Raw genomic sequence first — 24174 nt, forward strand, 5'->3', positions numbered from 1 at the left:
CGCCGTGAATCAGCATTTTGGGGGGGGGGGGGTCCATCCACCGGGCTGCGTCCCCCCCCTCCAGTTCCGTCCACCTTAAGAGCCGCGGGCGGCTCCACCTTAAGGCGGGGGAGGGGGCGCGGGGGGGGGGGGCGGCCCCCCCACCCCCGGTCCCGGGGCTGCAGTGGCGACAGCAGCGGTCACAGGAGCGGCGACAGCGGCAGCTGCGGAGCGTCAGCCCCGCCCGGCGCCGCCTCCCGCATCCTGCAGCCCGCCAGCCGCATCCCTGAGCAGCATCCTGCATCCCGCAGCGCGGGCAGCATCCCGCATCCCTGGGTACCACCCGCAGCCCTGGGTACCACCCTGCAGTGCTGAGCAGCATCCTGCATCCCGGGCAGCATTCCGAGTCCTTGGGTACCACCCGGGCAGCATCCTGCATCCCTGAGCAGCATCCTGCATCCCTGAGCAGCATCCTGCAGCCTCGGGTACCGCTCGGCACCCCCGGGTGACATCCTGCAGCCCGGTGCCACCTGAGCCTTAGGCTGTGACAGCCCCGCTCCCGTGGCCCCCCCGTCTCGACGCCCCCCGAGCCCCGCCATGGCCGAGCCCAGCTCCGAGTGCAGCATCAAGGTGCTGTGCCGCTTCCGGCCCCTCAACCAGGCCGAGATCCTGCGGGGGGACAAGTTCCTGCCCGTGTTCCAGGGGGACGACAGCGTCGTGGTGGGGGTGAGTCAGAGCGGGGGCCCCCCCCCAGGCTGGGGGGGGGGAGGCGGGCAGGCACCCCCACGTCGGGAGGGGGCCCCCGGAGCGGGGGCGCTGTCACTTGGGGGGCAGATCCTGCTCTGGGGGGCGAAGCGCTGCTGGGTGTGGCCGCTGCCCCCCGGGACTCTTCCCATGCCCCCCCCCCACACCCCCTCCCCCCATTTCCAAGGCTCCGGGCACTCCCAGTTTGCCCAGTGCCGTTGGGGGGGGGGGTGTTTACAATGAGCGGAAACGCCCTGACGTCCCCCCCCCCACGGGGGGGCACGATCGACCCCCAGAGCAGCCGCGGGGAGGGGGGGGGTGCCGCAGATCCCCCCCCTCCCCCTGGCGCTGCGGCCCTGCCCTTTGTTAGGGGCTCATCCGGGGGGCGTCGGAGGCCCCCAAAATATCGCCACCCCCCGCCCCTCCATAACGGCGCCGGGGGGCGACGGTCCCGGGGGGGCAGCGGGGTGTGGGCGCGGGGGGGTCTGCGGGCGCGGGGAGGGGTCCGTGGATGCAGGGGGTCCGTGCCTGGGGGGGATTCCATGGGGGGGCCCGTGGATGGGGTGTCAGTGCATGAGGGGTTCCCTGGATGGATGGGGGGTCCCTGGGTGGGGGGGTCCCTGGCCGGTGGTGTCGCGGTGCGGCTGTGCCGGCGCAATGCGGGGGGAAGGGGGGCTGCGGGTGCGGGGGGGGGGGCTGCGGGGGTGGTGTTGCGGGTTGGGGGTGTGGGTTAGGGCTGGGGGGATGCGGGGGCAGGGCAGGATGGGGGTGCGGGAGGTGCGCAGAGGTTGCGTGACCGGCGGCGGCGGGCGGGGCCGCGGAGCTGCGGCGGCTGCGGGGGGGCCGGGGGGAGCGGGGGCGCGGGCTGCTGTCACCGGCTGTGCCCGTGTCCCCGAGCCCGTGGCTCCCCATGGCCGTGTGACCCCGTGTCCGTGTGTTCCCGTGTCCGTGTGTCCGTGGGTCCCCATGTCCCCATGTCCCCGTGTCCCCGTGTCCGTGTGTCCGTGTGTCCGTGGGTCCCCATGTCCCTATGTCCGTGTGTCCCCATGTCCCCATATCCCCGTGTCCGTGTGTCCGTGGGTCCCCATGTCCCCATGTCCCCGTGTCCGTGTGTCCGTGTGTCCGTGGGTCCCCATGTCCCCATGTCCCCGTGTCTGTGTGTCCGTGTGTCCCCGTGTCCCGGCTCAGCACCGGGGCCTGGACAGCTCCCAGGGGGCGCTGGGGGATTCTCCGGGGGTCTCTGGGCGTGTAGGGGGGGCTGGGGGTGTCTGACTGTCTATGGGGGGGGCTCTGTGGGGGACCTGGGGGGGTCCTTGGGGATCTAGGGGGGGTCTATGGGGGTCTCATGGGGGGGGTGGAGGGATGGAAGATGGGATGGAGGAGGTCTCGGGGGGTCAGGCAGAGGGATCTGTGGGGTCTGTGGGGGATTGGGAGCCTGGGGGGGTCTGTGGGGGGCTGGGGGGGGTCTGTGAGGGGGCTGAGGGGTCCTTGGGGGTTTGTGGGGCTGTGGGGGGCTAAGGGGACTGTGGGGATCTATGGGGAAATCTGGAGAGTTCTGGGGGTCTGTGGGGGGCTCAGGGGTCTGTGGGGATCTGTGGGGAGTTCTGGGGGTCTGTGAGAGGATACGGAGAGTGGGGGGCGTGTGGCTATTTGGGGCCTGGGGTGTGTGGGGGCCATGAATGGGGGTGCAAGGGGGGTTCAGGGTGGGTATCGGGGGTACAGGGCCCTACAGCCTCCCACCTCCCTCCCTGGGACTCACCGGACCTGAGTCAGCCCCGAGCCTGTGCCAGCCCCCAGCGCCTCGGGGGGGTCTCTCTGGCCAGTGACCCCCGTGTGTGTCCCTCTGTCACCCCCCCAGGGCAAGCCCTACGTCTTCGACCGCGTGTTCCCCCCGAACACCACGCAGGAGCAGGTGTACCACGCCTGTGCCATGCAGATCGTCAAGGGTGAGGGACCCGTGGGGACAGCCCGGGACAGCCCGGGACAGCCTGGGGACAGTGTGGGGACAGTGTGGGACAGCCTGGGGACAGCCCGGGACAACCTGGCACAGCCTGGGACAGCCTGGGGACAGTGTGGGGACAGCCTGGGGACAGTGTGGGGACAGCCCGGGACAGCCCGGGACAGCCTGGGGACAGTGTGGGGACAGCCTGGGGACAGTGTGGGGACAGCCCGGGACAGCCCGGGACAGCCTGGGGACAGTGTGGGGACAGCCCGGGACAGCCTGGGACAGCCCGGGACAGCCCGGGACAGCCTGGGACAGCCTGGGGACAGTGTGGGGACAGCCTGGGACAGCCTGGGACAGCCTGGGGACAGTGTGGGAACAGCCTGGGGACAGTGTGGGGACAGCCTGGGGACAGTGTGGGGACAGTGTGGGACAGCCTGGGGACAGCCCGGGACAGCCCGGGACAGCCCGGGACAGCCTGGGACAACCTGGCACAGCCTGGGGACAGTGTGGGGACAGCCTGGGACAGCCCGGGACAGCCTGGGGACAGTGTGGGGACAGCCTGGGACAACCTGGGACAGCCCGGGACAGCCTGGGGACACCAGGGAGCGCTGGGCAGGGAGGTCTGGGGGTGTCCAAAAGGACCTGGGAGCTCTGCAGGACTTTGAGGGGGGTCACTGCAGTGCCCGGGGGTTTTGGGGTGTCCTTTGGAGGGTCACTGCCGTGCCCGGGGGTTTTGGGGTGTCCTTTAGAGGGTCACTGCCGTGCCGGGGGGTTTTGGGGTGTCCTTTGGAGGGTCACTGCAGTGCCCGGGGGTTTTGGGGTGTCCTTTGGAGGGTCACTGCCGTGCCCGGGGGTTTGGGGGTGTCTCTGAGATCCTTTGGAGTGTCTTGGGGTATCCCAGAGGGGCTCAGGGGTGAGCTCGGGTACCTGGGAGGCTCAGGGACATTTGGGATTCCCAGAGGGGTCGCTTGGGGTTTGGGGGGGGGGGTCTGTGATGTCCCTGGGGGTCCTGGCGGTGTTTGGGGGTCCCGGTGGTGTTTGGGGGTCCCGGGGGGGCCAATCCCATCTCGCCCCCCCCCCAGATGTGCTGGCCGGGTACAACGGCACCATCTTCGCCTACGGGCAGACGTCGTCGGGCAAGACCCACACCATGGAGGTGAGGGGGGCACTGGGGGCTCCCAGGGGGCCGGGGGGGGGCACCGGGGGGGGCCCGGGGGATTACTGCCCCCCACCCGCCCCGCAGGGGAAGCTGCACGACCCCCAGCAGATGGGCATCATCCCCCGCATCGCCCGCGACATCTTCAACCACATCTACTCCATGGACGAGAACCTGGAGTTCCACATCAAGGTGGGCACTGGGAGCACTGGGAGCACTGGGAGGAGCTCGGGGGGGGGCACTGGGAGGCCGGCCCCCGGCTGGCACCCAACGCCCACCCCCGACACCCCCATCCCCCCCCCCCCCCCCCCAGGTGTCCTACTTTGAAATTTACCTGGACAAGATCCGGGACCTGCTGGACAGTGAGTGGGGCGGCACTGGGGGATACTGGTGGGCACTGGGAAGCTCTGGGAGTCACTGGGAAGCTCTCGGGGCCAGCTGAGGAGCACTGGGAGCACTGGGAATGACAGGGTGATTACTGGGAAGAACTGGAAGGCAATGGAAGGGGATGGGGGAGCACTGGGAGGCACTGGGAGGCATTGGGTGGTTACTGGGAGGCACTGGGTGGTTACTGGGAAGCACTGGGTGGTTACTGGGAGGCACTGGGAGGCACTGGGAGGCACTGGGTGGTTACTGGGAGGCACTGGGAGGCACTGGGAGGCACTGGGTGGTTACTGGGAGGCACTGGGTGGTTACTGGGAAGCACTGGGTGGTTACTGGGAGGCACTGGGAGGCACTGGGTGGTTACTGGGAAGCACTGGATGGTTACTGGGAAGCACTGGGAGGCACTGGGTGGTTACTGTGAGGCACTGGGTGGTTACTGGGAGGCACTGGGAGCTCCTGGAGCACGGTGGGAGGCCACAGCCCCCCGTCCTGTCCCCCCGCAGTGACCAAGACCAACCTGGCGGTGCACGAGGACAAGAACCGGGTCCCCTACGTCAAGGTGAGGGCCGGGGGGTCCCGGGGGGCACTCCCGGGGGGAGGGGCTGGGCCCCCCTGACCCCCCCCCCGTGGCCGCTCCCCCCCCCCAGGGCTGCACCGAGCGCTTCGTGTCCAGCCCCGAGGAGATCCTGGATGTCATCGACGAGGGGAAATCCAACCGGCACGTGGCTGTCACCAGTGAGGGACACGGGGACACGGGGACATGGGGGGCATGGGGGGCACGGGGGGACATGGGGGGCATGGGGGGCATGGGGGGACATGGGGGCATGGGGGGCATGGGGGACATGGGGGGCATGGGGGGCATGGGGGGCACGGGGACACGGGGACACGGGGGGACATGGGGGTATGGGGGGCATGGGGGGCACGGGGGACATGGGGGGCGTGGTGGGACATGGGGGGCATGGGGGGCATGGGGGGACATGGGGGATATGGGGGGCATGGGGGGACATGGGGGATATGGGGGGACATGGGGGGCATGGGGGACAGGGGGGCATGGGGGGCATGGGGGGCATGGGGGATATGGGGTACACGAGGGGCTGGGGACAGCTTGCTGGGGGTCCCTGGGGTGCCCGCGGGCTCTGGGGTGCCACGGGACACCCCGCAGGAGTTCTGGGGGTCCCCGGGGCTCTCCAGGGGTCCGCAGGGTGCTGTAGGACCCCCATGGCTGACTCGGGGTGCCGGGGAGTCCTTGAGCACTGCTGGGGGACGCTGTGGGCTCCCTGAGCCCTTTTGGGGGGCACGGCGGGGGCGCTGCCCGTCCTGGGGTGCCCCCAACGCGTGCCCCTGCCCCGCAGACATGAACGAGCACAGCTCCCGCAGCCACAGCATCTTCCTCATCCACATCAAGCAGGAGAACGTGGAGACCGAGCAGAAGCTCAGCGGGAAACTCTACCTGGTGGACCTGGCGGGCAGCGAGAAGGTGGGGGGGACCCCAGAGGTGGGGGGGACCCCAGAGGTGGGGGGGATCCCAAAGGTGGGGGGACCCCAAAGGTGGGGGGGACCCCGGAGCTGTGGGACTGCAGAGCCGGGGGTCCAGGGGGAAGGGGGGATGGACTGGGGCACTGGGGGGGCACTGGGGGGGCACTGGGGGGGCACTGGGGGGGTGTCCCCCCTGGAGGGTGGGGCCTGGGGACGTTCATGAGATTTTGGGGGGCATCGGGAGGGTTGGGAGCCTTTGGGGGGAGTCCATGGAGTTTGGGGGGATATTGGGGTTTTGGGGGGCCTGGGGCAGTCTGTGGGGTTTTGGGGGGACTTTGGCGCTCTGTGGGACACTGGGAGGGTGGGGGTCTTGGGGGGGTCAGTGAGTTTTTGGGGCCATTGGGGCCATTTTTGGGGCCATCAGGTTTCAGGATCGTCAGGCTGGGGTGGGGGTCTCTGGGGGGAGGGTGTCTGGACTGGGGGTCTCCTGCCCGTTGGCATCCTTGGGTTGGGACCATCCCTGGGAGGGGTCCCTGGGGGAGGGGGGCACACGGGGGGTCCCTGAGCCATCCCCCCCCCCCCCCAGGTGAGCAAGACGGGGGCTGAGGGAGCCGTGCTGGACGAGGCCAAAAACATCAACAAGTCCCTGTCGGCGCTGGGCAACGTCATCTCGGCGCTGGCCGAGGGCACGGTGAGACCCCCGCGGTCCCCGGAGCCCCCCCGGGTGTCCCCCCCGCGTGTCCCACCCGGGTGTCCCCCAGCGCGGGGGTCCTGGGTGCGCCTCGCCCCCCCTCCCCCTTCCCCCATGTCCCCCCAGGGCCCGGGGGAAGGGACGCACCTGCTGAGCCCCCTCCCCCCGTGCGCCCCCTCGGGGGTCCTGGGGTAGGGGACACCCCCTGATGGCTGCGTGTCCCCAACCCGAGCCCCCCGTGTGGCGCCCCGAGCCCCCCGCCCCCCGCGTGTCCCCAACCCGAGCCCCCGGCCCCGAGTGTGCCGCTGTGCCCCCCGCGTCCCTCTGAACCCCCCGTGTCCCTCTGAGCCCCGAGACCCCCGTGTGTGTCCCCCTGAGCCCCGAGACCCCCGTGTGTGTCCCCCTGAGCCTGCTGTCCCCATATGTCCCCAACCCGAGCCCCCCGCCCCCCGTGTGTGTCCCCGAGCCCGCTGTGCCCCCCGTGTCCCTCTGAGCCCCCCGTGTGTGTCCCCCTGAGCCCCCTGCCCCCCGCGTGTCCCCAACCCGAGCCCCCCGCCCCCCGTGTGTCCCCCCGAACCCGCTGTGCCCCCCTGAGCCCCCTGCCCCCATATGTCCCCAACCCGAGCCCCCCATGTGTGTCCCCCTGAGCCCCCTGCCCCCCGCGTGTCCTCAACCCGAGCCCCCTGTCCCCCCGTGTCCCCCCGAGCCCCCTTTTCCCCCCGTGTCCCCCTCCCGCGTGTCCCCCCCGTGTCCCCCCCGGGGGTCCCCGCGCTGAGGCCGCCCCTCCCCCCGCAGAAGGCGTACGTGCCCTATCGCGACAGCAAAATGACGCGGATCCTGCAGGACTCGCTGGGCGGCAACTGCCGCACCACCATGTTCATCTGCTGCTCCCCGTCCAGCTACAACGACGCCGAGACCAAATCCACGCTCATGTTCGGCCAGAGGTGGGGGCTGGGGGCGTCCCGCGCCCCCTGAGCCCGCCGGGGGCTGGGGGTGTCCGGCTGCGCCCCCCCTGCCCCCATCTGCCGTGCCCCGCGTGCCCCCCGTTCACTGCCCCCACTCCATGCCCAGAGCGCCCCGAGTGCCCCCGAGACCCCCCCTCCCCGCCCCCCAGCCGCACCCACGGACCCCAGCTGCACCCCCAGCAGCGCCTGCTGTACCCCAACTTCACCCACGGGGTCCCAGCCACACCCCAGCTCCCCCAATGGAACCCCAAGTGCTCCCAGTGCGCCCCAGGTTCCCCCAGTGCGCCCCAAGTGCTCCCAGTGCACCCCGACTGTGCCCAGTGCACCCCGACTATCCCTAGCGCACCCCAAGTGCCCCCACTGTACCCCAACAATGCTCAGTGCACCCAAACTGCCCCCAGTGCACCCCAAGTGCCCCCTGCCCCCCCGGGGGCTGCGCCGGGGTCCCCAGGGGTGGGTGGGCAGTGCAGGGCAGGTGAGCCCGGAGTGACCCTGGGGTGGCCCCGGTGAGGGGGAGCGGGGGGTCCCAGTTTCGGGGTGCCCCCCCCAGGGCCAAGACGATCAAGAACACGGCGTCGGTGAACCTGGAGCTCACGGCCGAGCAGTGGAAGAAGAAGTTCGAGAAGGAGAAGGAGAAGAACAAAGCGCTGAGGGAGACGCTGGCGCGGCTGGAGGCTGAGCTGAGCCGCTGGCGGAGCGGTGAGGGGCACCCCGAGATGTGGGGGGGACCCCGGCACACCCCACCGCCCCCCCCCCCCAGCCCCGGTGGGGACACTGAGGCACAGTGTGTCTGCCTGGGGGGGGGCAGGTTGTGAGGGGCACCCCGGTACCGGGAGGGGCATCCCGAGATGTGGGGGGACCCCAGCTGCGGGGAGGGGACCCCAACAGCCCCCAGCCCCCGGCGGAGACCCCGAGGCCGCGTCCTTCACCGGGGGAGGCTGAGCTGCGAGGGGCACCCCGAGATGCGGGGGGACCCCCAGCCCCGGTGGGGACACTGAGGCCGTGTCCCCCCCCTCCCAGGGGAGGCCGTGCCCGAGACGGAGCAGCTGAACGAGGCCGAGGCGGGAACGGCGCCGGGGGAGGGCCAAGGGGGCGCCCCCGAGGAGCCCCCCCTGAACGACAACAGCTCCTCCATCGTCATCCACATCTCGGACGAGGAGCGCCACAAGTACGAGGAGGAGATCCGCAAGCTCTACAAGCAGCTGGATGACAAGGTGGGGACCCCCGGCCGGGTGGGGATCCCCCAGACCCCTCCGGACCTGCCAGGGACCCCCCCCCCAGGACCCCTGAGCGCCCCAGGACACCTGGGGTCTGCCCAGCAGCCCCCAGACCCTCAGCGCGCCAGGACTGGGACACCCTGGCACCCTGGGACACCCCGGCAGCTCCCAGTTCCCCCCGGCAGCTCCCAGTTCCCCCCTGGCAGCTCCCAGTTCCCCCCGGCAGCTCCCAGTTCCCCCCTGGACCCCCTGCCCCCCCCCCCCCGACCCCCGCAGCCCCTCGGGTGACCCCTGGGGACCCTCCTGTGCCCCCAGGACGACGAGATCAACCAGCAGAGCCAGATCATGGAGAAGCTCAAGCAGCAGATGCTGGACCAGGAGGAGGTGAGGGCCCTGCGCCCCACCCCGTGACCCCCCCTCTGTCTGCCTGACCCCCCGGACCCCTCCCAGACCCCTGGGTCCCTCTTGGACCCCTCTGGGACCCCTGGGCCCCTTCACCTTGAGTGCCTGGGACCCTCCAAAACCTGACCCCCAGGACCCCAAAGTGGCCTCACCAGGACCCCCCAGGTCTCCTTTGGGACCCCCCCCGGGGACCCTCGAGGACCCTTCTGGGACCCCCAGTTCTGACTCTGCCAAGGCCACTTTGGGACTGGTCCCTGGGACCCCCCAGGACCTCTCAACCTGAGCCTCCCCCTCGACCTCTGTGTCTCCTGTGGGACCCCCACCATGACCCCTGGGACTCCCACTCTGATCCCTGGGACCCCCACCATGACCCCTGGGACCCCCCAGGACCTCTGGGACCCCCACTCTGAGCCCTAGGACCCTCCCATGACCCTTGGGACCCCACCATGACCCCGAGACCCCCATTCTGGTCTTTGGGATGCCCACCATGACTCCTGGGACCCCCCCCCCCGCCATGACCCCTGGGACCCTCCCATGACCCCTGGACCCCCACTCTGACCCTGCCCCCCGTGCCCCCCGTGCCCCCGTGCCCCCCGTGCCCCCCGTGCCCCCCGTGCCCCCGTGCCCCCCGTGCCCCCGCAGGTGCTGGCGGCGGCGCGGGGCGGGGGCGAGGCGGCGCGCCGGGAGCTGGCGGCGCTGCGGGCCGAGCACGGCGCGGCGCGGGCCGAGGTCACCGAGGTGCTGGCGGCGCTGGAGGAGCTGGCGCGGAGCTACGACCGCAAGGCCCAGGAGGCCGAGGACACCGGGCGCCACAACCGCCGGCTCGCCGACGAGCTGGCCCGCACCGAGGTGCGGAGGCCACCGGGACAGCCGGGACAGCCCACGGGGAAACCTGCGTGGAGCCCATTGGGACCCTCACCCTCTGACGCAGCAAATACCAAAGCCCCCTCCCCCAGGACCAAGCTGGGACTCCCAAACCCAAACTGGGATGCTCCCAAAACAGGAGCCTCAGACTTGGGAGCCCCTTAAACCCCAGACTAGACCCCAAAGAGGGGACTCCCCCTCCCATCAAGCCACACCCCAAAAAAGAGATTCCCCCCGACCAGAAGAGAGGATTCACCCCTGCCTCAAACCAGTGCCCAAACTGGGGTACCCTGCCCTTAAACTGGGATGCCGGGCTGGGTGCTCCTGAGGCACCCCGCGGGTGGGATCTTGGGGTGCTGGGGGTGGTGCCACAGGGTGGGTCCAGGGTTCCTGAGGGGTGCTGGGGGTGCCAGGATGGGGGTACTGGGCGGTACTGGGGCGTGCTGGGAGTGCCTGGTGTGGATGCCCGGGCAGCGGGGGCTCGGGCAGGGGCAGCTGGGCAGGGTGTGCCGGGGGTGAGGGCACGCGGGGGTGCCAGGGCTGTCGGGGGGGCACAGGGGGTGCTGGGGGGTGTCGGGGAGTGTTGGGGCTCTCAGGTGCGGGAGGTGCTGCTGCACCTGGCCCCGCAGGACGTCCTGGGTGTCCCCTGGTGGCCCGGGGGTCCCCGGGGGGTGCCGGGTGCCGCCGCCCGCGGTGCCAGCCCAGCCCTGCCGGTGTCGCAGGCCACCACGCTGTCGCTGGAGTCGGAGCTGTCGCGGGCGCGGGAGCTCGGGGGGCAGCAGCGCCGCCGCGCCGCCGAGGTGCTCAACGGGCTCCTGCGGGACCTGAGCGAGCTCAGCGCCCTCGTGGGCAGCGGCGACATCAAACTGGTGAGGGGCACCGGGGCACGGGGGGCACGGAGCGGGGGGTTCTGTGCCATAGGGGATGTGCCCCTGCCGTGCGCTTCCCACGGCCGGGGTGTCCCTGCCATGCCTGTGCCACGCCCGGCCCGTGCCGTGCCTGATGTGCCCGTGCCAGGCAGTGCCCACAGCAGAGCCGTGTCGTGTCACACCCGGCTGTGCCATGCCCATCCCGTGTCCCTTCTGTGCCCGTTCCGTGTCCATTCCGTGTCCCCATGGTGCCCGTGCCACCATACCCCTGTGAGTGTCACACCCACGCCGTGCCAGGCTGTGCTGCCTGTGCCATGCCCACGCCATGCCCAGGTGTGTGAAGCGACCATGCCATCCCTGCTGTGTGCCATGCCCGTGCCACACCCGTGTGTGCCATGCCTGTGCCAAACCGTGCCCGGGACATGCCTGCACCATTCAGTGCCATGCTGTGCCGCACCCATGTGCCGTGCCATGCCATGCCATACCCACATTGTGCCGTTCTTGTGCTGTGCTGTGCCATACCCACATTGTGCCATACCCACACTGTGACATTCCTGTGCTGTGCCATGCCATACCCATGCTGTGCCGTTCCTGTGCCATGCTGTGCCATACCAACGCTGTGCCATGCCACGCCATACCCACATTGTGCCATTCTTGTGCCGTGCTGTGCCATACCCACATTGTGCCATACCCACACTGTGCCATTCCTGTGCCGTGCTTTGCCATACCCATGCTGTGCCGTTCCTGTGCCATGCTGTGCCATACCAACGCTGTGCCATGCCATGCCATGCCATACCCACACTGTGCCATACCCACGCTGTGCCGTTCCTGTGCCCGCTGCCCGGCGTTGCCCTGCCCTCCCAGCCCGTGGAGGTGAGCGGGGCCATCGAGGAGGAGTTCGCTGTTGCCCGGCTCTACATCAGCAAGATCAAGTCGGAGGTGAAATCGGTGGTGAAGCGCTGCCGGCAGCTGGAGAACCTGCAGGTCGAGTGCCACCGCAAGCTGGAGGTGACGGGGCGCGAGCTGTCCTCCTGCCAGCTCCTCATCTCCCAGGTGTGCCAGGGCCGGGGCGATGCCACCGCCACGGGGACCCTGGGGTCTGCTGGCACAGGGTTTAGTGGCTCCGGGATTTGGTGACACCAGGGATTGGCAGCTGAAGGCTTTGGTGTCCCCAGAATTTGGTGGCTTCGGGGTTTGGTGGCCCCAGGGTTTGGTGGCCCGGGGTGTGGTGGCCCGGGGTGTGGTGGCCCTGGATTTCTTAGCCCTGGGTTTGGTGGGACCGGACTTTACTGGTCCAAGGGTTTGGTGGCCCTGGGGGTTTGACTCCCCTGTGCTGGGGGCTTGGTGGCTCTGGGCGTGCCGGTGGGGGTGGCCCGGGGGGAGCTGCGGGGACGTTCCCGCGGCTGTCGGGGTCAGGTGCCCCTGGGGGTGTCGGGGGCACCTGGGGGTGCTCCTGGGCTTGCCAGGGTGGCGCCCCCGCGGGTGCTGGGGGGATGGTGCGGGGTGGGTGCCGGGAGTTGGGTGCCCGCGCGGGCCGGGGGTGCCGGTGCCCCCCGGGCGGAGGCTGAGGCCGGTGCCGGTGCCGGTGCAGCACGAGGCGAAGATCCGCTCGCTGACCGAGTACGCGCAGAGCCTGGAGCTGCGCAAGCGGCACCTGGAGGAGGCGCACGACGCGCTCGGGGAGGAGCTGGCGCGGCTGCAGGCGCAGGGTGGGGGCGCGGGGGGCTTGGGGACAGTGCGGGAGCACGGGGGGCCCGGGGGGCTTGGGGACAGTGCGGGAGCACGGGGGGCCTGGGGGCGCGGGGGGCTTGGGGACAGTGCGGGAGCACGGGGGGGGTCTGGGGGCGCGGGGGGCTTGGGGACAGTGCGGGAGCACGGGGGGCCTGGGGGCGCGGGGGGCTTGGGGACAGTGCGGGAGCACGGGGGGGTCTGGGGGCCCGGGGGGCTTGGGGACAGTGCGGGAGCACGGGGGGCCTGGGGGCGCGGGGGGCTTGGGGACAGTGCGGGAGCACGGGGGGGTCTGGGGGCGCGGGGGGCTTGGGGACAGTGCGGGAGCACGGGGGGCTGGGGGCGCGGGAGTCGGGGGGACTCTGAGGGCATGGGGGGCGCAGGGTCTGGCGCGGCTGCAGCAGCGGGAGGGTGGGGGGGAGTTTGGGGGGGCTGGGGGGCTCGAGGGAATGGGGGGAGAATGGGGTGGCACAGGGGGATTCGGGGGCTGGGGGACAAGGGGGGCCGGGGGAGTATGGGGTGGTACAGGGGGCTCAGGGGATGGGGGCACAAGGGGGGGGGGGACACGGGGGGCTGGGTGAGTTCGGGGGGCTGGGGGCCATGGAGGGGATTGGGGGGGCTGGGGAGTGCACAGGGGGACTCGGGGGGAGGGGGCTGAGGGGTCCCTGTCCTGCCGGGTCCTTCAGAGGCTGCGCAGGGGGCAGCTCGGAAGCAGCGCGAGCAGGATGAGACCCAGGACACGGACGAGGTCAAGGTGGGGGGTGCAGGGGGGCACAGCAACCCTGGGGGGCTCAGGGTCCCTGGAGGGTGTGGGGATTGGGCAGGGGGGACAGATGGGGGTCCTTACGGTGTGTGAGAGGTGCTCGAGGTGGGTGAGGGTCCCTGGGGTGCTGGGGGTCTGTGGGGTGTTGGGGGTGTGCTGGGGAGGTTGGGGTCTCCGTGAGGCTGGGTGCAGAGTGTGGGGGTCCCTGGGAGATGTCAGGTCTAAGGACTTGCTGGGAATGTGGGCGTGCTGAGGTTCCCAGGAGATGTTGGGATGTGGGGTCCCCAAGGATGGAAGGGTGTGGGGTCCTTGGGAGGGTGTTGGGGTGTGGGGTCCCGGGAGGTGTTTGGGTGTGCAGCCCTGAAGGGTGTTGGGGTGTGGGGTCCCGGGGGGTGTTGGGGTGTGGGGTCCCGGGGGGTGTTGGGGTGCGGGGTCCCCGGGGGATTTTGGGGTGTGGGGTCCCCGGGGGGTGTTGGGGTGTGCGGTCCCCGGGGTATTTTGGGGTGTGGGGTCCCGGGGGGTGTTGGGGTGTGGGGTCCCCGGGGTATTTTGGGGTGTGGGGTCCCGGGGGGTGTTGGGGTGTGGGGTCCCCGGGGTATTTTGGGGTGCGGGGTCCCCGGGGGGTGTTGGGTCCCTGGGAGGTGCTGTGGTGGGAGGTGCCCCAGGAAATGTTGGGGTGCCGGGGTGCCCGAGCTGAGGCCCCGCGTGGGCGCAGGCGGCGCTGGAGCTGCAGCTCGAGAGCCAGCGCGAGGCCCAGCACAAGCAGCTGGCGCGGCTGCGGGACGAGGTCAACGAGCGGCAGAAAACCATCGATGAGCTGCGCGAGTGAGCGAGCCCGGCCCTGAGCCCTGACCCCGAAATCTGACCCCAAAACGGATCCCCCCCCCAAACCCAGGCCAGACCCTGACCCCTGACCCTGACCCATTCCTGACCGTCCCTGACCCAGCTGTGACCTGGCCCTGCCCCTGACTGATCTCAGCCCTGTCCAGGCTGTCCCCCTCCTCCCCACCCAGCCCTGTCCCTTGCCTGGCTCATCCTTGGAGGGATGGACAGTGGGGGCAAGCAAGGACAATCCCCTGGATGTCTCCATCCATCCATCCATCATCCATCCATCCGTCTGTCCGTCCATCCATCCCCTGAATGCTGTCCGTCATCCTCAGCCCCCTTGACCTCATGTCCCACAGTCTGTCCGTCCCCTGACCCCGTGTCTGTCCACCCATGGCCCCCTGTCCATCCATCCGTCTGTCCTCCCGTCCATCTGTCCCCGTCCCCGTGTCCGTCCATGCCTGACCCGTGTCCGTGTGTCCGTCACAGCCAGAACCAGAAGCTGGAGCTGGAGCTGGAGAGGCTGCGGGCGGAGCACGAGGCGCTGCGGGCGGAGGAGCGCGCCAAGGCGGCGCGGCTGCAGGAGCTCACGTGAGACCCCCAGGACCCCAACCCGGGGCCTCTGGGGTTCCCCTCGAGACCCCAACCCAACCCCAGGGCTCCCCACATTCCCCTGGGGACCCCAACCCAACCCCAGGGCTCCCCACATTCCCCTGGGGACCCCAACCCAACCCCAGAACCCACCAGGGACTCACCTCAGGACCCCAAGCCCATCCCCCACTGCCCTGCTGACACGCCAGGACCCCCAAATCCCAGGGCCCCCAGGACCCATCCTTGGGACCCTAAACTTGACCCCCAGAGCCCCCCAGGACCCCCTGACATCCCCCAACCTTCAAGTGACCCCCCCAACTTTGGGGTGCTGCCCAACATCGGGGTGACCCCCCTAACCTTGGAAGGACACCTCCATTCTTCGGGTGCCCCCCTCAAGCTTGAAGTGACCCTCCCAACTTCGGGGTGCCTTCCCCTCCTTGTACTGACCCCTCCAATCTTGGGCTGCCCTCCAAACCCAGGGGTGCCCCCCCTCGGATGGAGCCCCCCTAATTTTGGGTCCCTGCCCCCCAGGCTCCTCTACGAGCGCCACGAGCAGTCCAAGCAGGACCTCAAGGGGCTGGAGGAGACCGTGGTAGGTGGGGGGGCCTGGGGGGCTCAGAGGAGTCGGGGGGGGGGTTTGGGGGTCCCCGTGCACCCCCTCACCCCCCGCACCCCCAGGCCCGTGAACTCCAGACCCTCCACAACCTGCGCAAGCTGTTTGTTCAAGACGTCACGACTCGAGTCAAGAAAGTGAGGGGGGAAAAGGGGAAAAAGGGGGGGAAATGGGGAAAAGGGGGAAAAAGGGAGGGAAATGGGGGGCAATGAAGGAAAAGAGGGATAAAGGGGTGAGAGCGGGGACAAATGGGGGGCTGAAAAGTGGGGTACGGGGAGAGTGTGGGCTCAGAGATGGGAAGGGAAGGGAAGGGAGGGAAGGGAAGGGAAGGAAGGGAAGGGAAGGGAAGGGAAGGGAAGGGAAGGGAGGGAAGGGAAGGGAAGGGAAGGAAGGGAAGGGAAGGGAAGGGAAGGGAAGGAAGGGAAGGGAAGGGAAGGGAAGGGAAGGGAAGGGAAGGGAAGGGAAGGGAAGGGAAGGGAAGGGAAGGAAGGGAAGGGAAGGGAAGGGAAGGGTTTCCCATTGGGGGGATCTGATTCCGACGGGGGTCCCCGTGCCCCCAGAGCGCAGAGCTGGAACCCGAGGACAGTGGGGGGCTCCACTCCCAGAAGCAGAAGATTTCCTTTCTTGAGAACAACCTGGAGCAGCTTACAAAGGTTCACAAACAGGTGCGCGGGGGGGGGCACGGGGAGGCGGGGGGCAGGGGGCACCCACCCCAGGGCCCCTCCAGTTCTGCAGCCTCCCCTCGCTTTCCTGGATCCCCCTGCAGCTCCTTTCCTTCCTGCCCCCCATTCCTGAGTGCCCCCCCCGGCTCCATCCTGCCCCCCCCCCGTCCCGGGGTGACCCCGGCCCCTCGCTGATGCCGGCTCTGTTGGCCCCCCCCCCGTTGCCTCCCCCAGCTGGATCTCTGGGTGTCCAAGGTACCGAGCCCCCTCCCCGGCACCTGGGGGGGGCAATAGACCCCCCCCCAGTCCTCCCTGCCCCCCTGGAAGCCCCCGGTTCTGCGGGGTGGGGGGCACCGTTCTGACCGGCACCTTCCTGCCTGCCCCCCCCCTCCCCGGCTGTGAGCCCCTCCCTCACTCCCTGCGCCCCCCCAGCCCCCCCTCACTGCCCCCCAGCACAGCCCTGCACTGGCCATGGGGCACTGCTGGGGGTGGCACACCCGGGACAGCCCGGGACACGGCTGGGGGGGCTGGGACCCCCCACGTACCACTGGGGCACGGAGACCCCCGAGACCCCGCCGGGGCCGGGGGGGCTGCGGGGCTGGTGCCGCTGCGTGCCCGGTGCCGGTGCCACTGCTGCTCGGTGCCGGTGCCGGTGTCAGTGCTGGTACCGGTGTGTGCCGGTGTCGGTGCCGGTGTCGGTGTGTGCGGGTGTTGCTGTTGGTACCGGTGCGTGCGGGTGTGTGCGGGTACCGGTGTCAGTGCCGGTACCGGTGTGTGCCGCTGTGTGCGGATGTTGGTGCCGGTGCCGGTGTTGGTGCCGGTGTCCGTGTCGGTGCCCGTGCCGGTACCGGCGGCTGTGGATGTGCCGGTGCCGGTACCGGTGTGTGCCGCTGTGTGCGGATGTTGGTGCCGGTGCCGGTGGTGGTGCTGGTGTCCGTGCCGGTGTCGGTGCCGGTGCCGGTACCGGCGGCTGTGGATGGGTGTGGATGTGCCGGTGCCGGTACCGGTGTGTGCCGCTGTGTGCGGGTGCCGGTGCCGGCGCAGGTGCGAGTGATGTTGGCAGTGGGTCCCGGTGCCGGTGGGGTCCCGGTGCCGGTGCCGGTGCTGCCGCGAGCCCCGGGCCGGGCACAGGGCAGGGCAGGGCCGGGTCCGGGCGGCACGGCAGGTGCCGCAGGGGGCCGGGGCGGGGTGCCGGTGCCGGTACTGACGCACCGGTCGCGCAGCTGGTCCGTGACAATGCAGACCTGCGCTGTGAGCTTCCGAAGCTGGAGAAGCGGCTGCGCGCTACGGCTGGGCGCGTGCAGGCCCTGGAGGGGGCGCTGAGGGCGGCCAAGGAGGGGGCGCGCCTGGACAAGCGGCGCTACCAGCAGGAGGTGGAGCGGATCCGCGAGGCCGTGCGGGCCCGGGGGGCGCGCCGGGGGCCCGGGGCACACATCGGTACGGGCGGCACGGCGGGCACCGGGACGCGGGCTGCGGGGCGGGCACGGGGGGTGAGGGGTGGGCACAGGTTCAGGGGTACAGGGGGACGTGGGGGGTGCAGGGTGGGCATGGGGGGTGAAGGGGATGTGGGAGATGGAGGGTGGTCATAGGGGGTGCAGGGGGTGCGGGGTGGGCACAGGGGGTGTGGGAGGTGCACAGTGGGCACAGGTACAGGGGTACAGGGGATGTGGGGGGGGTGCAGGGTGGGCACAGAGGGTGGAGGGGGTGTGGGGAGTGCGGGCACATGGGGGGGTGCAAGGGGGTGCCCAGGGTGCAGGGCGGGCACATGGGGCGCACAGGGTGGAGCAGAACTGGGTCCTGGGGTACGGGGTGGGCACAGGGGCTGTGGGGGGTGCAGGGTGGGCACAGAGGGTGCAGGGGACGTGGGGGGTGCAGGGTGGGCACGGGGGGTGAGGGGTGGGCACAGGGGGTGCCGGGCGGGCAGGAGGAGCACGGGGGGGGGTGCAGGGTGGGCACCCAGCCCGGCACGCTCTGGGCTGCGGGGGGCGCGGGGGCTGACACCCCCTGCACGAGGGCAGAGGGTCCGGCCCAGGGGGTGCCTCAGACTCTGGGGGGGCTCCCTGGGGGTGCCGGGTGCCAGCCAGCGCCCCTCACCCCCCGTGCCCCCCCAGCCAAGCCGGTGCGGCCGGGGCAGGTGCCATCGCCCACCGGGCTCAGCTACACCAACAGCCTGTTCCAGGGGTACCCCGGGGGGGGCCCCCTGCCCGGCCCCCACGGCCTGTGAGTGGGGAGGGGCCGGGGGGAATGGGGGGGGGGCACAGGGGGTGCAGGGGCACGGGGGTGGGGGGGAGGGGAAGGAGGAACTGGGGGGGCGTGGGAGGGTCCCGGGGGGGGGGCAGGAGGGGTGCAGGGGTGGGTGGGGGGGGTCCTGGGGGGAGGGGTGGTGCGGTCTGGGGTGCAGGGGCACGGAGGGATTCCTTGGGAAGGGGGGGGTCAGGGCACGGGGTACCCCCAGGGGGTCTCAAGGCCTCTGTCCCCCTGTGTGCCCCCTCCCCACGCTCCCCCCCCCAGCTTTGCCAGCGGCCCCCCCACGCTCTCCAGCAGCCCCCCGGACTCCTACCAGCAGCTCAACGTGGATAACGGTGAGGGGGGGGCGCCCTGGGGACGTGGGGGTGTCCCCAGTGTTGGGGGGGTGCCGGGGGGGGGGGTGTCCCCAGGCGCCCCCACCGGAGCTGCTGCTCTTGCTCGCAGGGAACGTGACAGACATCAATGACAACAGGTGAGGGGGGCGGAGCTGGGGGGGGGGTCTCGGTTTGGGGGGGGGGGTCCGGCTGACAGCCCGTGCCCCCCCCCCCAGGAGTGACCTGTCCTGCGCCTGCGAGGCCGAGGAGGCGGCCAAGCTCTTCCCGCTGCGCCAGGAGACGGCAGCCAGTTAATGCCCCCTCAGGTCCGGCACCCCCCCGCCTCATTCCTCACACCCCCCTTTCTCCGCGACCCCCGGGGACCCCCCCCCATCGTCCTTCGAGCGACCCCAACCCCTACTTGCGAATCCCCCCCCCATTCCTTGCGTGCCCCCCCATACTCCCAGACCCCCCCCCCACCCCTCGGAGCCCTGCAGGCTCTGGGGACCCCCCCCCCCAATCCTTGGGGGACGCACGGGGGGGCTGCGCCCCCCCCCCAGCCCGCGTGTCCCCCCCCCCACATCCAGGCGCTGCCAGACCCGGCTCCGCTCGCATGCCCAGGTGTCACCCGTGTCCTGTGCTCGTGCCACGCTCGCCCCGGGCGGGGGGGGGTCGGGGGCTGCCCCACCTCCCCCAGGACCCCCCCCGGCACCCCCCCAGTCCCGGGGGTCGGGCCGCTGTGGGGGCGGTGCCGGGGGTCGCCCGAGCTGCCTTAACGCGGACCTGGAGAATGTCGCCCCCCCCCCCGGCCCGGCCCCACAAGTGGGGGGCAGCCACCCCCCCCCCCCAAATCCTGCACCCCCCCGGGTCCCTCCCCTCGCTTGGCACCTCGGCTGTGCCCCCCCCCCTCCCCCTCCCCCCACGGGACCGTCCGGGCCGTTCTGGCGGGGGGGTCCCCGTGCCCCCCGCCCCCCCCCCAGCGCTGCATGTCCCGCCCAGCGCGGCCGGAGGCTCAATAAAGGCTGGAGATGCTGAGAGGAGCCTGGGGGGCCGGGGGGGGCTGGGGGGTCCTGGGGGGGGCTGGGGGGGCCTGGGTCACAGCAGGGGCACAGGGGGGAGCGGGGTCACACGGGGGGATTTGGGGGACCAAGGTCACACATTTGGGGGATCAGGGGCACACGGGGGGATTTGGGGAGCGCTCGTTCCAGAGCTGGGGTCACACCGGGCATTCAGGGGAGCAGGAAGGACACGGGGTGTGGGGAGGGGGGAGTGGGACCCCGACCTGCACAGGGCGCTCTGCAGGTGCCACACCTGTCCAGTGGGGTCACACCTGTCCCAGTGGGGCCACACCTGTCCCTATAGCAGTCACACCTGTCCCTATAGCGGTCACACCTGTCCAGTGGGGCCACACCTGTCCAGTGGGGTCACACCTGTCCAGTGGGGTCACACCTGTCCCTATAGCGGTCACACCTGTCCAGTGGGGCCACACCTGTCCCTATAGCGGTCACACCTGTCCAGTGGGGCCACACCTGTCCAGTGGGGTCACACCTGTCCCTATAGCGGTCACACCTGTCCCTATAGCAGTCACACCTGTCCAGTGGGGTCACACCTGTCCCTATAGCGGTCACACCTGTCCCTATAGCAGTCACACCTGTCCAGTGGGGTCACACCTGTCCCTATAGCAGTCACACCTGTCCCTATAGCGGTCACACCTGTCCAGTGGGGTCACACCTGTCCCAGTGGGGTCACACCTGTCCAGTGGGGTCACACCTGTCCAGTGGGGCCACACCTGTCCCAGTGGGGTCACACCTGTCCCTATAGCGGTCACACCTGTCCAGTGGGGTCACACCTGTCCAGTGGGGTCACACCTGTCCCAGTGGGGCCACACCTGTCCCTATAGCGGTCACACCTGTCCAGTGGGGAAGGGGCGCCCCCTACTGGTTTCGCACACCCCATGCAGGGATCGCACCTGTCTCTATGGTGATCACACCTGTCCCCGCAGGTGTCACACCTGTCCCTGCAGTGATCACACCTGTCCCTATGGTGATCACACCTGTCCCCGCAGGTGTCACACCTGTCCCTGCAGTGATCACACCTGTCCCCGCAGGTGTCACACCTGTCCCTGCAGGTGTCACACCTGTCCCTGCAATGATCACACCTGTCCCTATGGTGATCACACCTGTCCCTGCAGGTGTCACACCTGTCCCTGCAGTGATCACACCTGTCCCTATGGTGATCACACCTGTCCCTGCAGTGATCACACCTGTCCCTATGGTGATCACACCTGTCCCTGCAGTGATCACACCTGTCCCTATGGTGATCACACCTGTCCCTGCAGTGATCACACCTGTCCCTATGGTGATCACACCTGTCCCTGCAGTGATCACACCTGTCCCTATGGTGATCACACCTGTCCCTGCAGTGATCACACCTGTCCCTATGGTGATCACATCTGTCCCTGCAGGTGTCACACCTGTCCCTATGGTGATCACACCTGTCCCTGCAGTGATCACACCTGTCCCCGCAGGTGTCACACCTGTCCCTATGGTGATCACACCTGTCCCTATGGTGATCACACCTGTCCCTGCAGTGATCACACCTGTCCCCGCAGGTGTCACACCTGTCCCTATGGTGATCACACCTGTCCCTGCAGGTGTCACACCTCTTGAACGCCCCGGGCACACCCCACATCCCCACCGGCCCCACCCCCGGCAGCCCCTTCCCCACATTCAGACGCTTTCTGACCCAATCCGGGTCCCCTCGGGAGGGGGCGGGGGGCACCAGCCCCTCCTCAGTGCCGCCCCCCGTCAGGGGCGGTGCCCAGAGAGCCGTGGGGCGGCCCCGAGCCCCCTCCGCTCCCTCAGCCCTTTCCCAGCCCTGTCCTGAGCCTCGCTCCCTTCTCTGGACACCTCCAGCCCCTCCAAGCGCCCCGAAATGCGGGGCCCAGGGCCGGGCCCGGCCCTGCGGGGCCTGAGCAGCGCCACGGCCGGGCCGGGCTCGGCGCCGCTCCCACTGCCCGCGGCCGTGGCGTCACTTCCGCCTTCCGGCGCCGCGCCGGGGCCGGGCGGAAGCGGCGGCGGAAGCGGCGGCGGAAGCGGAAGCGGCGGCGGAAGCGGCGGCCATGGCGGCGGCGGCGGGTCCCTGTCCCGGCCCTGGCCCCGGGCCCGGCCCCGGCGCCGCCCGCACGAAGAAGAAGCAGAAGCGCTTCGTGCCGCAGCGCGTGAAGCTGCCCCGGGCCGCGGACCCGCTGCTGGCCGTGCTGGCCTGGGGGGTCACGCACCAGGTCAGGAGCCGGCACCGGGCCCCCCGCGGGACCCCCGGCCCCGGTACCCCCCGTGTCCCCTCTCCGGGAGCCCGCGGCCCTCGGTTTGCCCGGTCCGCAGTGCCGGTCCCAGTCCCCCACCCGGGATATCCGTGCCCCTCCCTCCGGGACCCCCCCGTGCGTCCCCGCCGTGTCCCTTCCCTGCGGCCGTGGTTTCCGCCGGAGCCCTCACGTCTCCCGTGCCCGGGATCCCCGCTGCCCCCCATCCCTCGGCTCCATCCCCCCGGGATCCCCGCTGCCCCCCATCCCCACCCGGGGGTCCCCGGGGCTGGGGGGGGGGTGGGGGGGGGTCTCACCGGCCCCGGGGGGTGCCTGGGGCCGGTTCCTGGGGGTCCCAACGCGCCCTCCCCAGATCAACGAGCTGAGCCAGGTGCCGCTGCCCGTGATGCTGCTGCCCGACGACTTCAAGGCCAGCTCCAAAATCAAGGTCAACAACCACCTGTTCAACAGGTGAGCGGCGCGGGGGGGGGGCGCGGGGGCAGCGTCCCGGGGCGGGGGGGGGGGGGGACACCCAAAAACTCACGTGAACCCCGAACTCAGGGAGAACCTGCCCAGCCACTTCAAGTTCAAGGAGTACTGTCCCCAGGTGTTCCGCAACCTGCGCGAGCGCTTCGGCCTCGACGACCAGGACTACCAGGTGGGCTGGGTGGGGGGGCTTTGGGGTGGGGGGGACGGGACCCCCGGGGCTCTCCCCGGGCTCCCGGCCAGCCCGTGCCCGCCCCGCAGGCGTCCCTGGCGCGGAGCCCCCCGCGCTGGGCGGGCAGCGGCCGCCGCCTGCTGCTCTCGGCCGACCGGACGCTGGTGCTGAAGGAGCTGTCGAGCGAGGATGTGGCCGACGTGCACGGGCTGCTGTCCCACTACCACCAGGTACGGGGGGGCTGCCCGCGGGGCGCGGGGGCGGCCCCGGGGGGGCGGCTGTGTCACCGGTGTGCCCCCCCCGCAGTACGTGGTGCAGTGCCACGGGCAGACGCTGCTGCCGCGGTTCCTGGGCATGTACCGCGTGAGCGTGGACAGCGAGGACACCTACCTGCTGGTCATGAGGAACCTCTTCAGCCACCGCCTGCCCGTGCACAGGAAGTACGACCTCAAGGTATCGGGGGGTCCCCCGAGCCCCTCGGATCCCTGTGATGGCGCAGCCTCCCCCCCCCAAAAAAAAAAAACCCCTCCTCTCGCCTCTGTTCCCTCCTCTGCAGGGCTCCCTGGTGGACAGAGAGGCCAGTGACAAGGAGAAGGTACTGCAGGAGGATGCTGTGAGCCCCCCAGATTTTTGGGGGGGGGTCTCCAGGCCTTGTTTTCCCTCCCCCCCAGTGATGACAGCCCCCTTCCCCCCACAAGGGCTGGTTTCCCTCGGGAGGGGCTGGCCCGTGACCCCCAGGGACACAGCCTGGGGGGGGTCCCGCAGCTCTGGGGTGTCCCCTCCAGCTCAGGGGTGTCCCCCCCGCTGTCCCTCCCCAGGGCAAGGAGCTGCCCACCCTGAAGGACGTGGATTTCCTCAACAAGAACGAGAAGGTGTTTGTGGAGGAGGAGCAGCAGCGCGAGTTCATGGACAAGCTCAAGAGGGATGTGGAGGTGGGAACTGTGGGGGGGCTGCACCCCCAGGGGACCTGAGGGGATTGAGGGGGGCTGTCTCCCCACCCCAAGTGACCTTTTGTTTGTGCCCAGGCTGTGAGGGTGTGGGGGGGCTCTCCCTGCAGCCGTGAGTGTCCCCCACCCCTAATGACCCCATGGTTGTCCCCCCAGCCCTGAGATTCTGGGGGTTTTTTGGGGACCATGTCCAGTATCTGACGGCTGTGGGGGTCCCTTTCTCAGCGTCCAGGCTCCGGGGGTTTTGGGGTGAAGCCCCCGAGGGTTTTGCCGTGGCCTCCCCCAATTCCTGCCGTGTCCCCTCAGTTCCTGGTGCAGCAGAAGCTGATGGACTACAGCCTGCTCCTGGGCATCCACGAGGTGGAACGGGGCGAGCAGGAGGAGGAGGAGGAGCTGGAGGAAGAGGAGCCCGGGGGGGGCGATGAGGGGGGGCTGGGGGCCCCTATGGCACCTCCCGGAGGGGCTGGGGGGGCTCCTCAACTCCTACCGGCCCCTGGGGCCCGGGGAGTTCGACCCCTGCGTGGACGTGTACGCCCTGCGCGGGGCCGAGGGTGAGCCGGGGGGTCCCGGGGGGTCCCGGGGGGGGCTTGGGGGTGCAGGGAGCGCTGAGCCCCCCTGGCTGTGCCCCCCAGGAGCCCCCCGGCGCGAGGTTTATTTCATGGGGCTCATCGACGTCCTCACCCAGTACGACGCCCGCAAGAAGGCGGCGCACGCGGCCAAGACCGTCAAACACGGGGTGAGGGGGCAGCCCAAACTGGGGAGGGAATTCTGAACTGGGGAGAGGGCACCCCAAACTGGGGGATTCTGGACTGGGGGGGAGTTCTGGACTGGGG

General features: G+C 70.6%; 2 protein-coding genes across 2 annotated transcripts; both read left to right on the plus strand.

Annotated features, from left to right (window-relative positions):
- The first annotated feature begins 145 nt into the window (after positions 1-145).
- KIF5A (kinesin family member 5A) lies at positions 146-19470 on the plus strand. The gene is made up of 29 exons (XM_053967340.1): positions 146-705; positions 2582-2669; positions 3751-3824; positions 3912-4016; positions 4138-4186; positions 4712-4767; positions 4856-4943; positions 5561-5685; positions 6271-6375; positions 7171-7319; positions 7891-8039; positions 8361-8554; positions 8873-8941; positions 9602-9808; positions 10546-10692; positions 11557-11745; positions 12284-12401; positions 13107-13174; positions 13899-14008; positions 14498-14599; positions 15131-15191; positions 15278-15349; positions 15773-15877; positions 17098-17311; positions 17986-18094; positions 18386-18456; positions 18566-18593; positions 18672-18761; positions 19023-19470. Exons 1-28 carry the CDS (start codon positions 577-579, stop codon positions 18748-18750), a joined length of 3060 nt encoding a protein of 1019 aa, XP_053823315.1. The 5' UTR covers positions 146-576; the 3' UTR covers positions 18751-18761; positions 19023-19470.
- A 2068-nt stretch (positions 19471-21538) lies between these two features.
- LOC128801439 (phosphatidylinositol 5-phosphate 4-kinase type-2 gamma-like) lies at positions 21539-24113 on the plus strand. The gene is given in 10 exon segments (XM_053967316.1): positions 21539-21718; positions 22110-22207; positions 22298-22394; positions 22484-22624; positions 22701-22847; positions 22951-22989; positions 23213-23326; positions 23648-23790; positions 23792-23892; positions 23974-24113. Coding segments are annotated over 10 exon segments (1182 nt in total). The 5' UTR covers positions 21539-21556.
- Positions 24114-24174: the final 61 nt, after the last annotated feature.

Source organism: Vidua chalybeata, chromosome 30 (assembly GCF_026979565.1).
Source record: "Vidua chalybeata isolate OUT-0048 chromosome 30, bVidCha1 merged haplotype, whole genome shotgun sequence".
Lineage (NCBI taxonomy): Eukaryota > Metazoa > Chordata > Aves > Passeriformes > Viduidae > Vidua > Vidua chalybeata.